Below are 16,590 nucleotides of genomic sequence, written 5' to 3' on the forward strand. Positions count from 1 at the left end.
GATTAAAAGTAACTGTAACGAATACATTGTCTCCCTACTCCCCTGGGGCAGGTCTTCATTCTTCCCCAATTTTTTCTGTTTTCTAACTTCAAAAAATAATCAGAACTTTTACTCTCTGTACAACCAAAACAGTATTTTGTGAATATTTCAAATAATGAATTTATGATACTGACTACATGGAAAGAAAGCAAAAACACCAAACCCCTAAGGAACCAAATTTTCTATTTCATCAGGCCTACCCATATAAGTAAGACTACTCACACCTGTATATACTTGCCATGTATAATCAAAGCCATGAAAAATGACAAAATTCTCCAGAAGACATTACTGAGGCTGTCATGCAAGTACTTTCTTGCACAATTATGCCATTCCATGCACTTATCTGCACTGTGTTGCTGATTCTTGCTTGAAAACAGATTTATTGAAGAAAATACTGGCTTGCTTTCCAGCTAACAGTGTAAGAACGAACTGCTGCTCCTTGCATGCAGTGTTTTTCCATGTAGCGTCAGGTGTATTTTCAGTGTCTGCTTTACTTCATTGCAAGTATCACTTGAAACCCAGTGGAGGAAAGAAGGCATGTTCAATGGTCTGTTCTGAAAGATACCTACAAAGCAAGTGCCACTGTGTTTCTCTGCAAAACTCATGATATACAGAGTCACATTTCCCAACAGGCCTCAAAACATCACTTACGTATTCACATGCACTAGCAGATTGTGTCCATGCAGAAGAAATGAAGACCCTGCTGCTTTGGGTGATGACAGAAGAGTGAGTCAGACCTAACCAGTCTTCAGGGTTAGAGAATGCTGATTATATCCGGAAAGGTGAGAGATTTTAATACTTCCCCCTCACTAAAGAGATTTGGTTCATCACCAAATATTACCTCTCATCTAGAAAAACTAACTACTGCTACCATCATGTTTATCACATACGGCATGAGCTCCAATAATAATAAAAATATTTCTGTATTATAAATTGCCATGGCAATTGTTAGAGACACTATCAGCTATAAATTACCTATAATTCCTTCAAACTTTTTCAAGCAGTTTACGTTTCAGATGTTTGTACCTCATGGTGGTGCTATTTTCGCATCTTCTCCTTTAAATAACAAGTTTTACTACTGTAGAAGTGCTCTGTTTATATTTCACAGGGAAAATAAGAGACTCTTCTAGAGAAACACAAACTTGAGTACATAAGTGTTATCAAAAGCATGATCTACATAAAAAAACCCAAACACCCAAACAGTTAAAACATTTGTTCCCCTTCCCATATCTTGCCACTGCAAGGTTTTACTTTTTCAGCTGATAGAGGAGCATGGCTGTCAGGCACAGCAAGCTCCACACAATTTATGTTGGAAATTTTCCCCAATGCTGGGAGGTTGGAGGAGAGCGACTTCATTAATTCCAGCTTTTGGTTCAAACAGACACTCCAGAGAACAACGTAAACATGACCACTCATGACAAGGGTTGCTCCAACATCTCACACACAGATGCATATGAGCCCAAAGCTAGACTGGAACCTGACCATCGAGTTTGTGATATAAATGGACTCCTGGAAATGTCTTTACTTCCTTAATTATCTTTTTCTTGGGGAAAGTAACTACAGACAAAGCAGTAATTTATAAATACTCCAAGGCATGTCAGATAGAAGCTTTGAGGAAGGAACCGGAGACCAAGAATGTGAATCACAGTTTATAATAACAATCAAAACACATGCATCTGCCTGAAAGAACATGGGAATGCATGTGCACAGTGTGCTTACACACACGTGAGCAACAGAGAGGGAGGAAGAAGAGTCCATCTAGTAAAGGCAGCAGCAGCAGCCCCATTTCTCTCTACAATCCTGCAACAGCACATCAGTACCTGTGGGCACTCACAGCAGAGGAAAACAAGAGACTCCAATTTTCAGCTTCCAACGGGTCATTTTAAATATCATTTTAAATAGCAGTCAGCAAAACCAAAAAATTTGAGCAATCAGAAAAGTCATTCTGGCATTTTTCCTTCTGAACCCTTTAGCCTTCTGTGATGGGCCTTGGCATGGCTTCAGACACCGTTCCACACAACTCTCTGAAACCGAGAGCAGGTCTCACTTTCTGTGCGCAGCAAACAGTCCCGTTTCTAAAAACGGAAAACGCCGAGGGTTTGCACAGCACTTTCCAAGTCATGAGCAGTCACTGCTGCCTCTTTAAGGGTAGACACGCATCAAGCCGTGCTCCTGCACGACAGCAGGCTCTCCATGAACAGGCTCCTCCGGCCGACACATGACTTCCTCTGGCAGTTCTGGTGGGCAGAGCTTGAAACAATTGCCAAATCCAATGACCAACAATCCTGAGCTGGCTAAAAACAACCCACAAAGACTGCAGTCCAGAGCAAACAAGATGAAAAAGCCACATGAAAAAAAGGCTGGATTTTATGCAAGCACAGATGCTTCAAAGTGCTAACGAAGGGAAGAGGGGGAAGAGGGTTGTGAGGGCTCTTTAAGAAATGGAAGCTGAGGTAGCTGTTGGTTTGTTTGTTTTTTAAAGACATGGCAATGCAGTGTCCATCACTCGAGGCAATTAAGACATCAGTGTCATTTTAGTGTATTAGCTGTGTGGGAGTTGCAGCTTTCAGTAGACATGGCATCATCTGAGAAAGACACAACGATTACAATTTCTGTGGAGCATGCTGCCAGTATCTTTAAGGCTTTATAAGGTCTATCATGTGCTTCGCTTCTGAATCAGACCCATATTCTGGCAGCCCAGAAAGGGCTCTTGGGCAAGGCTGTGGGGAAAGGGAGTAACAGCAGCCTGCGAAACCACCCTGGTGAGCCAGTGGAGCTACCACAGGCTGTGGGCAAGCTTTGGATAATACCCAGGATCAAGAAATGCATGTGATGAGGGACTACTGCTTTCCAAGCAACAAATACAAGGTGTTCCTGGAGTACGTCTGCCACAGTGTCACTCACAATTGACTCCCAGACCTCACTGGCACGCAGCACTGGTGGAAGCAGTAATTCATCTGGGCTTCCCATTCTCGATCTTCTGATGTGGGCCCCTTCCCTCGCTCTCACAAGTGGTATGCAAAACACCGTGAAAGAAGATTGTCATAAAAAGGAGCAGTCAACCTCAAGCTTGACAGAGAGGTTTGCAGGTGGCCGAACTCATTTTCCACTGCCACTGTGCAGATCCTGGTTGGACTGATAACATTGCCTGTACATGACTTTGTGAGCCACAGATCATCAAGGAACAAGCAGTAACAGGATGAAAATGATCAAGTTGATCTTGATGGGCCCAGCATAACAGGAGAGCTGGCCTGCATATATGAGGTTGAAGCCAACCAAGTGTTGTGGAAAATTTGAATATTACGCACCCACCCAGACCCAGAAATGGTATATCTTAAAATGTTCACAGTGGCCCACAAAAACATGCAGTACAAAAGTAAATACCGCTTCTTGGTAATGTAGGAAGAGGAAAGATCTACAGCCCCACTGAAACCCCGACAGCTGGGGAAACTGGTGTGAGCAAAGCATAGCGTACGTGTCACAGCAAAACTGCAAAGTCAAGCACAGGAAGCACGGGGCAAGAACTTCCCAAACCGCAGAAGTCACTTCCCAAACTACTCTGGAGTCTGTCAACTCCCAATACTGAACTGGATGGCTACATAGGGTGTCAGACTCCAAGTGACAATCTTTCTTGAAAGACACTCTCTTGTTGGTTGACTCATGAAGCCGGATGAGATCAGCCCAGACTTTTATCAAATCTCTCCCACGCTGCAGTCTTCATTTTAGGGTTTACCTTCTCACATTTGGAATGAGATCCTTTGCCATCAAGTTACCTGTTCTCTCATCTGAAGTCTCACCTCAGACTTCTCCAACCCCAGAAAGACAAAGCACCTCCACTACTTCCATCTCTTCTCCTTCATCCCCAGACAGACTGGGCAGCAACATAGCCACCTGCACCACTCCTCTCTCAGGCCATCTCACTATAGGTAGTTCATGCCACTCCTGGTTCAAAAACCCTGCGTGTCCTTGCATTGCCACATGTAAGTCTGCTGCCAAGCAAAGGCAGTCAGAAAGTGGAGAGGCGAGAACAGCAAAATACCCTCACAATGTTCAGATCTGGTCTGTGTCTTGGCAGAGGCACAGGCACGGTGCTTTCTTTTATCCTTGAAAGCTTCTTCTAAAGCAGCAACCCTTTTTCTTCAAAGCAAAGGCCTTTGGCCTACCAGAAGTACCAAACATACCCATGTGCAGGAGTGTAGGCTTCCCACTGTACCACAGTAAACAAACAGAGGGCAGATGCAATGCAGCCTGGCAAACCAAGCAACATGTCCTTATTTCCCAGCCTAATTCTGCACCACATATTCCGGTCAGCTCACCAGAAACATCAAATTTGTACAGCCAAGCGATCTGGCAGTGCACAGATCCAATATTAATGTTAGTGAAGCCTGTGGTCTTACTCAAAACTTTAATCTCACAGAAGTAACAAACTCTTTATTCTTGACCCTCTTATTTTAGTATGAGTTTAGGACTGCATAGGATAATGATCTAATTACTTCAATTTGGACTATTAAACCCAAGCTGCAGGGTGCTTCAAAATTCAAAACAAACTAGCCTGTCTTGTCAGTTTTAGAGCAGCTGGTCAGGCTGACACCAAGAGCTCTGCACTAAAACCCCACAGTAGAAAAAGAAGCTGACCTTATTTTTACTATACGTGAGATCCTGAAGTCTCAGAAAACAGCTTAAGTGGACATTTGACTGGTACTAAATGGAAACTTGTTTTAACAAATGCACTTTTAGAGGAAGAAATAAACAAAAAGGAACCAAACAAATGACTAGGTAACAAAAAATTCACTAACTCCAGCCATCAAGTAACAAACCTTGAACTCCTTTCCTGCCTGCTGTCAGCGCAAGACCTCCAGGCCCTCTCTGACCATGGCTCTGGTGCTGCAGGTCAGTATGTTTAAACCATGCCAGGAAAGCGGCCCCTTGATCACAGCTGAATCTCAAGGCTGTCCCCAGATCTCTGGATGCCCGAGCTTGAAAGAAAACATTTTTCCCTGACATAGCCTTGGGTAAGGCTGTTGTGGTGTTAAACTTCTGAAAACAGTTAAAATGAACACACTGGGAAATACAGTAAATATGCAGAAAAATAGGCAAAATGAACCAGGTTTTCATCACCCTTATTGTCCAGATCTTTTTAGTCCTAAAATACAAAAACATTGTGACATAGAAGAACTATCCTGAATTCAGGATGCACTTCAAATATCAGGATGTAGAAATACATTATTAGGTGACTGTTTCAGAGTCTCTTCCTGTCCCATTTTTACAACGTAGAGGATCTCTTCAGAAAGTACCTAAATATTAGACTTAAATAATTTTGCCCATCATTTTATGACTTTTAAGTGGGTCAGCTCAGGAACCCGAGATACATCACTAGTAAGTACGTGGCTATTACAATTAGTCTGCTCCACAGGAACTAACTGGCATTTTAATATCAGGTTTGCTCTCAAAGGAAAATATTTTTTATTATGATTTTTTTGCCAAGCAATACTGACTAAACAGTGGGGAAAGAGTCTGTCACATTATTACAGCCTCAGTGACATTACTCAAAATTATAAAAATAAAGATGAGTCCTTGATTTTCCTGCCTTCACTTCACATAACATGTTAAACATTTGTATCAGGCATAACATCTTAAAGCTATTGAGGATGAGGATGTCAATGAAAACAATAGTGAATCCATTGCCAGGAACTCTGATTCCATGTATTCATATGTATTCAAATCTAAGTATTCACTTGAGATTAATTTTATATGCCCCTGCTCCCCCTTTACCTATTTCAATTGTGGCTGCATGCCTGAAGCAGCTCAGGGAAATTCATCTGACAGCTACAATAAAAGAATCCTCCGTTAATTTAGGACTTGATAATATACCTAAGGAGTGACTTTCATCTTAAAATAATTTTTACATTTTTGTATACACATTTTTCTGGTGCAAATCTCTAGAGTTTCCAAGTGCCCCCACAAACAACAATTCTTTCTGTTAACAGAACAAGCAGCTTCATGAGAAAACAACTATCTCCTTTCTAAAAACTGGGAAACTGAAGCAGTGAAGATACAATAAATTTTTCTTCAGTTTTGGGTAAGAGTTCAGTAGTTCCTGGCTTTCAGCTGAGACCCAGATCAGTACAGAAAAGCACACATTCACTCACTTCCCCAGGAATATTTGATCAAATAAAACAAACAAAAAAGGCTTGCATTTTTCATGCCAAGTTCAATATAAACACTTGTGACTATTACATGCACCCGTGTTCTATTTCCTATGATAAAGCATGGCCAATATGAATTGTGATAAAAGACATTTCTAAGAAATACTTGAAAAAGATTGGAACTTTTGTTCTTACTTGAAGAAAGTATCTTCACAGTCTCAACACGAGATGTCACCCCAACAGGGATTAACAAAGTAAATACAAATTCCTTGAAAATCACAGATATGATTACAGCATTTCACAATATGACCTTATATTTACCAGATTTCAGCCTGAACAGGAAAGTGCTAAGTTACTGACTTAGTTTTGCAAAGTTTGTTCAGAATACATAATCCCATACATTTCCAGCCCACCTTTTTTTTTCTTTTCCAGTTTACAGGGAAGAAAAAGCACCCGAACTTTACTAATCTTTACAAAAGCCTGCATGTGTTACAGGAGGAACACATGCCCCTGCCGTGCCCTCCCCCTGCTATGTTTAAATTTGCGAACACTTGTTGTCTGCATATTCTACACAAGTGTCAAAGTGAGTTAAACTAATGCATACATGTATGTTGCATATTTATGAGAACCAGGATAACTGCACGAGTATGTTTAATGCATGAGCCCTCCAAGGAATTTGCTGGGGGAAGTTTACACTCCTCCCAGCAAGTAAGGAATGTGTAATTTAGCAGCATCTAGCACAGGGCAGGTTGAAAACAAAACAAAACCTGACCTCCTCCCCCAAAGCAAGCCTTCACTTAAAGATTTTCAGATCTTGCATTCTGTGTTATCAGAACTTCAGCCAACCTCCGAATGAATGCGTGACTTATTTTAAAACATGCTTTCGATGCTGCTGAATCCAACTAATGTACTGTCAAACAAAAATACTGGTTTTATTCTGGAGTATACTGGAAATGCTGCATGACAAACAGATCTCTACCTTTGCTATCAGCATTTGCAGGCAACAGGAAATACCTCAGCTGGTAAATCAAACTAATGTAACTTGAGGTGATGGGTACATTCTACTTTAAGACAAAAGGCCACTTGGAGTTGTTTTTTACAATAATGGAAAAGATAACATTTGCTCTGTTTTCCGAGTCTGATCCTATAAGTAAAATCTGATCTTTCCAAGTTGTTTACACTCTTTTGCTCAACACTGTCGCCAGGAAGCCTTGCTCCAGCTTTCCTGTGCATTTTTAGAGCAGCCATCTCCAAGGGCTGTGACTGGAAACTCGTTGGGAGATGGAAGAAGGAGGCTAAGGGCTACAAATTGTGAAATATATTCTGTGCCATACACTTTTGTATACCACAGAAGTACACAGAAAAGACAGCTTGGGGCAAACTGTTTTCTTACCATAAGCACATTAGAGGAGGCACAAGCAGCCTCTTTCTGCTAGACAGCAACTATTTTTATTCAAAGCCAAATATTTAAATCTTTTATCGTTCTGTCAAGACAATTAGACAGCAGTGGCACAGCCTGCAACCTTGTGCATGCGTGACTCTAGCTCACGTTGTGTGTGCACACAACTGCAGAAACTGCACTGTTATGCAAGTAGTGCTAGGAGCATCGAACCAGAGGGAAATTTGGTTTTATGCAAATGTGTGCTTTGCAGTTGATTCATTCTGGTCTCTTGGGAGGTACAAGCTCCAGCTGTAGCCTGCCTCATCCCATCCCCAGGCACCTTTTAATAACTAAGCAGTTGCAAGTTTCCACTATACCATGTCCCCACAGCAAGGGCACTCTTCTACCCATTTTCAACAAAATTTGTGATTACCTTGTGAGATCTACCTCTTGTACCAAATTTGTCTATGACTTGCCAATGGATTTAAAGGTTCCTGGATAATGAGAGAGGCACTGACACATTCATAGCAGAATCATATAAGGCTGTTTAGTTTACATAAGAAACTATGTTACAAAAAAAAAAAAAAAAAAAAAACAAGAGAGAGATTCCAACTACAATTTGGTTTTCATGCCCAGAGAACTGATCGTACCTACACTTTCTTCAGGCATTCACAGTGCACTCATCAGGCTGATAACTCAGTGTCTAGCAAACTAAGAAAGGCTTTAAAAAACAAAAACCCCAAACCAAAACAAATATAAAAATCTCTGTTCCTCATTACCAGCCCTTCCCCTCCCCTCCCAATGTGTAATTTCTCTGTGCATTTCGTGACAACTGCACTGAAGATGACCTGACATTTTTGATTAAGGGCAGCCAATGAGATGTCTACTGAAAAAATAGTAAATAATTTTTTCATCATACACTAGACATTTCAGACAGCATACATACAGAAAATGAATACAACAGCTGAAATCTTACGGATGCATACAATACACATTGAGCTGAACATACCACAAACCCAACAAGGCTGCTATTGAAGTCAGTGGAAAGACTTTGATTATGGCCAAGAGTATCTGCCTTTATTTAAATCACCATAAAAGACTCCACTTAAAAGTTCTTTCAGCACAGATTTAGACCCTCTTTTTCTAAGCTTCCGCCTGCTAGGTCATCATCTTTGTTCTCTCATTACAAATTCTGCTAATTGTGTACATGCATGTTGCTCTCACAAGACACAGTACTAAGGATTTGTGTGTGTAATACTGTAAGAACACGAACTATGAAGCTCAGCTGTCATGGCATGCAATGTTTTCTTTTCACTTCTGCACTCTGTTTTGATGTGTTTTGAGAATAAACAACAGTACTGCACAACTTAGCATCAAAAATTTTCTTCTTGTGCTGTTGCTTTCAGAGCAGCTAAAGCTCTTGCCAGTGTCTCTTCGAGTGCAACATACATAAAAAAGTAATTGGACTGTACTTAAGCACTACCATAGTCAGCAACACTTGCTTTCTGTACAGCAGTCCCCCCTCAATGAAGCATTAAGGATGTATTACAGGGGTAAAAGAATCTGAACTTAAATATTTGTTTATAGTGGTCATGGCAGGGATCCAAAGGTATTCATGTTAATTTACAACACATTTAGGTAAACGATCTGCTTTTGAAGACAGCCAATTCTGTAAAGGCCTGTTGTAGACCTACATCTGTTTCTTATTTCCTTTGCCCACCCCGCCACCTTTTTTAAGTATTCATGGTTGTGAAAGGTGGTGGAGAGAGTGGCTGGGTATGGAAGTGGTTTACTAATATGACATGCAAAGCATAGGTGGACAGTACCCATGCAAATTGCACATGCTTCTTTGTAGTCTTTCTGGTCACAATTCAGAAATAACTTTACTCAGCAAATTAATGTAGAACGATCCCATTTGCAGACACACTTGTAGCCAGGGATTTGGATGAAAAGTAATTTCCCCTTTACCTCTCTTTCATGATGGCCAAGACCCTCCTCGGGATTTCTGAGATTGAGGACGTGCACCTCTTGAGGCAGGCCTGTTGTGCCTCGGCTTGCACAGCCAGATAAGACTGTAAAACTCTCCAATAAGGCATGGACTGGGTGCGAATTGTTAACAGGCAATAAGACACATTCACTCCTAGGCACAGGACCTGCAGAGGAAGACACAGATGCACATCATTTGGAGAAAAAAAGCAATACATAGACTGCACCTGCCAAATAATGATCATCCTTTTGGTCACAAAACCCACGGGAATACAAGCAGAGGTTTCATGTTCATTGTCCATCAAATGAAGACATTTATTTCCATTGCCCTTTTAAGTTCTCCTGAATATGCTAACTCATTGGTTCATTTCTCTCTGAAAGTCTAAATTTAAAGTATGAATTCCAAAATTGAAGGTAGTCTTGTCTTTACCAGGGAGGAAACCAAGGATAAAAGAGGGGAAAAAAGCCAAAAAAACCCCACAAAACCCCAAAGGAGAAAAAACAAAGCAGTGATAGTGGTAGGAGGAATTGGTTTGTCTTAGATGTGAATTATTTGTTTCTGTCAAACACTGTTATCTCCAAACATTGAAAAATGCTATCATGTATATAAAACAATGAAAAGTTAATCTCTAGTATAAAGGTAATTACATCAGGAAGGATTTGGGTGAGTTGGATTTGTTGCTTTTGAAGCAGTGCTGATTTATAGCGAACGTTGTTCAAATACATTGTACAAAACAGCAGGCAACTGTCACATGATAAAATGAAATGTTTGTTTACTAAGTCTATTTTGTGTCTGACAGCAATTATCTACACTGATAACAGATATCTAGTCCAAAACAGAGTGTACGCCCTTTCAAATAATCACCACAGCATGATGTAGTGCCATACTCTTATATAGGACGTGAGACAGTGTGATGTGATATAGCAAGATAGCAAAAAAGCCGAAACATACGGAGCAGTTTACATTTAAACTGTATCTCAGGAAACTAAAGCAAGACAAATATTTATGAAAAGCAGCCCTGCTTTTCAAAAATGGCTCAAACCCACCCCTGACAGTAACAGATACAATATGTTTTTGATTCAGAAGGTCACAGGAGAACCTAATTGACTTAACCCCTAATTTGCACCAAAGCCACTCAGATAAGAATGAGACTCACATGAACCACTCAGTTCAGAGGCTGCAAGGCATAAAAGAGAATATAAGGTAAAGACAAGATTATGATTTTTTTTTTTCTAGATAATGTACATCTGCAATTGAAGTAAAATGCTTCTTTTGAAAAAAGTTCAAAATGAAAGAAAATCCTCAACTGATCAAATGGCAGAGCTCTGCCTGGTTTTGTGAAGTCTACATCCAGCTATTTAGCACTAGAGATCATTTGACGTTGGTGTACACGTATGTTTAATTATATTAACACTGACCTACACTTTGCTGGTTAAAAAGACAGTTCACTCAAGATACAGTTAGCAGCTGGCCATTTAGGAGTCAGAGAGTCCATCTTAAAACAGACTTTATCTGGAAAAAGCAAAGCCCCTGAGTACAGGGAGATTTCTGCAGTGCCTCAGGCCATGAGTGCCTTGTCCTGCCAAAGGTGCCGTTCCTGAAACCCACCAGAGCATAGTACATATCCTGCCAGCTCCCACTGAACAGGAATATTTGTTAAAGGCAATGCTCAAGGCATAAATTACACATGCCTGTGCTTGGGGTACAGAGGATAAACAAACTTTCTTCTCTCTGTATGAGGAGCTTGATAGTAGTACTGACCACCAGCTTAGAGGATTTGGGGTTTATTTGGGGGGGGGGTTTTCATTCCTTTTTAAGAATATGCATAAAAATGGAACCAGTCCAAGCAATGATACTCAAAAAACATGCCCAACAAAAACCTATGAAAGAGTTGCCCTTTGTAACGGTTGAAGAAATATTTAGGATTTGTAACAATAACACAGCCAGCAGAGAGGCCTCATTTTCCTGATGTACAAGTCCAGATCAGAGAACCTACTACTAATCAATTAGCCCAATCACTGATGTGTAAGTCCTGCAGCAGACCGCATTACACAACCTGCACAAAAAGCATTTCTAAACTCCACAAGCATTTCTTGGGCTGGGGAACAAACTGAGAGCCAAGAAGTGCTTGTTCACTGAATTGTTTCTTGCAGATCAGAATGGAGTTGACATTTGTTAAGATGCTTCTATCGCAACACACACATGAAGAACAAGGTGCAAGACTCAGAACAATACAGAAATGGAGTAGCTGACAAAAACGTGTGCTTTCCTTAGCCTGGGTTCAGGGGAAAGAGCTAATACCTCCCTCTCAGCAGATGGATTCCCTTGTGAAGGCCTATTTCCATGCAGTACATCTACCAATCCTCCCCTCCAGCCTTCATCTGGTCTTTATTCTGTACAAATTTGCTACGTTAGAGAAGATGTCTGGATTTTCCCCTAACAAGGACTCATCCACATGAAGAAGATAGCGACTGGTACATTCAAGCTGTCTGTAACTGCCTCCCTCGCCAGCACCTCAAGTGCACATTAAGAAAGGTCTTCTTTGAAGGCCCTCTGTTCAGCTCAACGTCAAAGATGGAAATACGACCGGAGGGAGCAGAAGTTCGCATCCTGGATAACCATGTGCAGCCGAGCTTATCTGCACAGCGAAGGGCAGACTGAGGCATGCCCGCTCTGCCTGTGCTCTGTCCCGGCTGGACGCAGGCCAGGTCTCCTGCAGAAACCCCATCACTCTGATGGCAGTGAGCCCACGAGGCTGCACCAGTCTTAAGCAGGGCTTACTGGCGTAGGCCCACTCTTACACCAGTACAGCTGCGTAGCATCCAGACACGCGCTGGCTCGTACCCCACCAGCCTGGGGCATGCCACTTCTGTCAGCTCTGTTTTGAAGGAAGGGATGCACAGAGTTGCTCTAAGCCGCTCAGCATAAGAAACCGATGTTTTGGAGGAGTTACTGCATTTGGTAGAGTTGCTTTCAGACCAGCCTCATGAGTGACCAAGAGAAAGCCCTTGAAATTTGAACCAACGATCAGAGTATCTACTGGAGGCTGGCTCCACCAAATTAAGACTGCCCACACACAAGGAATGATGGTGGGGTAAATAACAGAGAGGTTACTCCAGATGTTGTATTTTTGCCAAGTTTCGCATAGGTGCCTGTGTAGCTATGTCCCCGGCCCATACTACCCTTCCTAGGAACTCAAGACTCTCATGAACATTATTTCTCTTGAATGTGCTGGCAGTACCAAACAGCAATCTTCATGCACTGAAATTCACGTATTTGCCTGACCACTAAACTGGGTGTAGTGCCATGCCCTGTATATGCTTGCATGCCTGGAGGTAGTGCCAAGCAAAAGGAAAACTTACTTCTAGATCACAAAGTCCACTGATGCTCAGCCTATACATGGCACAAGACAGTTCTTTCTGCCACCTTCTCTCCATTTATGCTGTATATTAGTCTATTCTTACACTGCACATACCTCAGTGCTGCCTGAGCTATTCGCTAAACATTCATTAACAGCATTTCTTTCCAGCACTTCCTACTGCACCTGCAGATCTGTCCCAGTCAAAGACAGGTAGGTGCCACTCTGAGGCACTGTCACTCCAGTGGGAGCAGCAAGAGCTCTCCTCTTCCCGAATCAGCTGCTCTCTTGGCTCCCTCACAGGCCCCTCCTGCTTATCTTCCTTCCTTCCTGCTGCCTTCCTCTGACTGGAAAGCTAGTTACTTCCCCAAGGTAGTTTAAATCCTACAAGATGCATACTTCTGAAAAAAACAAACAGAAAGCCCTTTCTATGACACTACTAATCTGACTGTTAATCACCTCCGCACTGCCTGCTTGTATTTGAAAGCCAATATGAGACCGCAGCCTCATCCTGCCTGGGCTTTACTGTTCTGCTGCTCTGCCCTTCACAAACACCAGGATCAGGCTCTGCCAGCTTCCCGCTCCAGCCCCACACCCCGTTCCTGCCAACCTCACCTACATCAGCGACACCGACATCCTGCCAAAATTCACTACCATCACTGCTTAAGGGCCAGTTCATCCAATTAACGCATCAATATTGCCTCATCAGCTCCAAACACATACAGATCCTCTCTTGCATCTCATCCCCATCAAACTGGCACTTAAAGAGTCAAAAGTATCTTCTAGTTTCTAAATCCTAGTGCAGCTACAAGCCTTTAGTCCCTTCTCTGCTGAGAATATAAGTGTGCACACACAGCCATCCTTGGGCTTTTGTTTAACTTTGGAGCATGTATCCATTTAACCTTGTTAGCAAATCCTGGCTCTTACCACAATCAAATTTTAGTTGCTTAATGCCTGCAAAGCCTTTTGAAGATGGAAAGCAGGTTAGGCAGTTTTATAAGAACAGCTTATTACATATGTGTTTTACGATGGCAAATGTTTAGTCAATTTAAAATTCTAGAGAATCATTTAGTATTGAATTATTTTCCACTTCCAATTAATAAGAATATTTTAAAGGAAATCTTAATGCAGACCCAACCTTGTTTGATACTAACATCTGGAACATATTCAATACAATTTCAACATTCTTGTTTCCCATATCATCCATGCTACTAATGAGTAACATGTGTTCTGCTGTAAGAAAGTAGCAGAAATGGGAGTAAGACACTAAAGGGAATAATACAACAACCCAAGACCAACTCATAACTGTGATGAATTTTATTCAAATAGTAAAGGCTAATATACTTTCTGTTGTATCTCTGTGGAGATTTCTACAGTGTTGTCAGCTGAAAAGTGCTACCAGCTCCTGCAAATTGCGTGACTCTGTGCTGGGGGCTCTACAGCACGTGAGCATGGTTCCCATGCACCACGCCAGAGGATACAAGCCACACCAATGGGATATAACACTCCTTAGAAGAAGGACAGAATTATTCTAATTGATTTTTGAATGAGGGAATAACACAAATCTAGTCATTATACATAAAGACAAAAAATTCAAAATCCAGATTCGAGGAACACCAGGGATCTCTGTGCTGTCATGTACAAAGTAATATAAATTACTGCAGACTCTGCTAGAATTCATCAATTTATACACTGAAAATCAAGTCTTAGAGGAGGCTAACTATCCAAGCAGAGATTTAGAGTATGCCCAAATGACAGACTTTCACAAAATTTCTTTTGGAGAAGGTTAGTTTATCAGCTAGTGACAATGATGACTGGAAAAAGAAGGAAGAAAAGAGACAGGATCCTTAAACCTACTTCTGAATGACAACAGTGTTCTGTAAAAACAAGAGGAGGGGAAGCCATTTTCTCTTAAACTGAAAAGCTTAAGATTCACTGCGGAGCACTTGAGCAGACTTAGTAATAACTTCTTTCTATAACCTTCACCACTCATTTCTAAAGATACAAATGCATGGGCAAAGGGCCACTCTTCCACGCGGACTAATTGTTACCACCTACACAACCTTCTTCTCATAAAGGGTTACTCACTGGGGGAAGCATTTATACCAAAAAATTATACTCAAGGATTGAGGCAAGTAAGAATCTACAGAGAGAAGTGATGCCTGTCACTCAATGAGAAAAATGTAAGTCATTACTACTTATTTAGTATGGGTGGCTCTGTAACAACTACTAAATTCCTTCCTGCACACCCCTTCACAGAAGACCACCTGGGAAGCCAAATTCCTGGTGATTCAAATGGTGTAGAGGATTATGGACAATGTCCACCATTAATAAAAAAGCAGCTTTTACTACAGATGACCATGAAAAAACAGCTTCACACTCCTAAGCAAGCACTTGAGTAAGACATCCCTGCTCAGAATCAGTCAATTCTGGCAAGCAGCCTTAAGTCCTGAGATGGAAAAGACAAGAAGAGATGGTAGGAAATACCACAGCTGCTTTGTGACGAGAGGCAGTGGCATAGAGGAAACTGCAGCGTTTCTCCTCATGGAAAAGGAGAAGCATTTCCACCATGATCACTAACAAGGAGTTGGACCATCCAAGACTCTTCCTGGATTATGCAATTTTCCTCTCTGAATAAGCATGACCACCATAAAGATGCAGGGGAGAGAAGCAAGATATTGAAAGGAATATTTGTACATTGGACTTTCACACTGGCCAATAGAAGACTAAAGTAGAAGATTACTGTCCAAAGCATTTTCTATTTGTATAAATCTACTGCTGATTTATTTTTGTGTCTTCCAGACTGTTTGGCTGGGGAGGGGAGGAGACTGTTATGGTTTTCTTGTTCTATACAGCTCATGGCAGCAGTTCCAACTCTGACGAAACACAGCACATGAGCAGCAGTATCATTCTGTGTTACATCTACCATGATTTTGGTAAGGAGGAGGAGGAAATGCAATGACACACAAAATTTTGGTGTATTTCAGCATCACTTTTCTGCCTTAGTATATAGTCAGAAATGCATGTGAGTAACAAAGGTTGTAGATTTGCTCTGACACAAAAAAGCAATTGCTGGATACTTTAAGAAATAAATTTTAAAGTGTGGGGTGGGTTTTTGAAGTTAGTTTTTATTTACACCGTGTACCTAGTAATTTAAGTTTCAAAAAACTAGCAGTTACAATAGGACATGCTCAATATTGCAATAAAACTTTGATATTTTAGAGGCCTGGGGAATGAGAAAAAAGAAATAAGCTTACAGTATTAAATAAATTCCATTCTAATTTGGACATTCTCTCCTCTTTGTCACTTTTATGCATTTACCCAATATCAGAAAAAAAGTTTGGCATTTTTATAGTATGTCCCAACACTTACTTACATACTTATTTTACTGTTGCTACTACATATTAGGTCTTACAAGCCTCTCCTCATGCAACTATGGACTGCGTTGAAACGCAGCAGATATACCCTTCAATAAGACTATTTACATAAACTAGGAATTCCCCAAGAAAAGTATTTTAAAACTTCTTAAATTCTCACATTTTCTACATTTGTTGAATAACTCTGATGAGATTTTGCTCAATCACTGCACCATAACCACTGCCCAGTATCAATGAATCTAGAGTAGGTTCCACTTAAGCAGAAGGAAGAGCAGCACCCTTGGGAACTGTAACCAGAACAG

At 41.2% G+C, this 16,590-nt stretch overlaps 1 protein-coding gene across 3 annotated transcripts in view; it reads right to left on the bottom strand.

Moving 5' to 3' along the window:
- Window positions 1-16,590, bottom strand: part of TGFBR3 (transforming growth factor beta receptor 3) — a 125,336-nt gene that overhangs the window by 64,232 nt on the left and 44,514 nt on the right. For all 3 annotated transcript variants that reach the window (XM_069789219.1, XM_069789220.1, XM_069789218.1), the window contains exon 3: window positions 9,535-9,719. In XM_069789219.1, the coding sequence (XP_069645320.1) occupies window positions 9,535-9,719 (185 nt within the window). The remainder of the gene's footprint in view (window positions 1-9,534; window positions 9,720-16,590) is intronic.

Source organism: Haliaeetus albicilla, chromosome 8 (genome assembly GCF_947461875.1).
Source record: "Haliaeetus albicilla chromosome 8, bHalAlb1.1, whole genome shotgun sequence".
NCBI lineage: Eukaryota > Metazoa > Chordata > Aves > Accipitriformes > Accipitridae > Haliaeetus > Haliaeetus albicilla.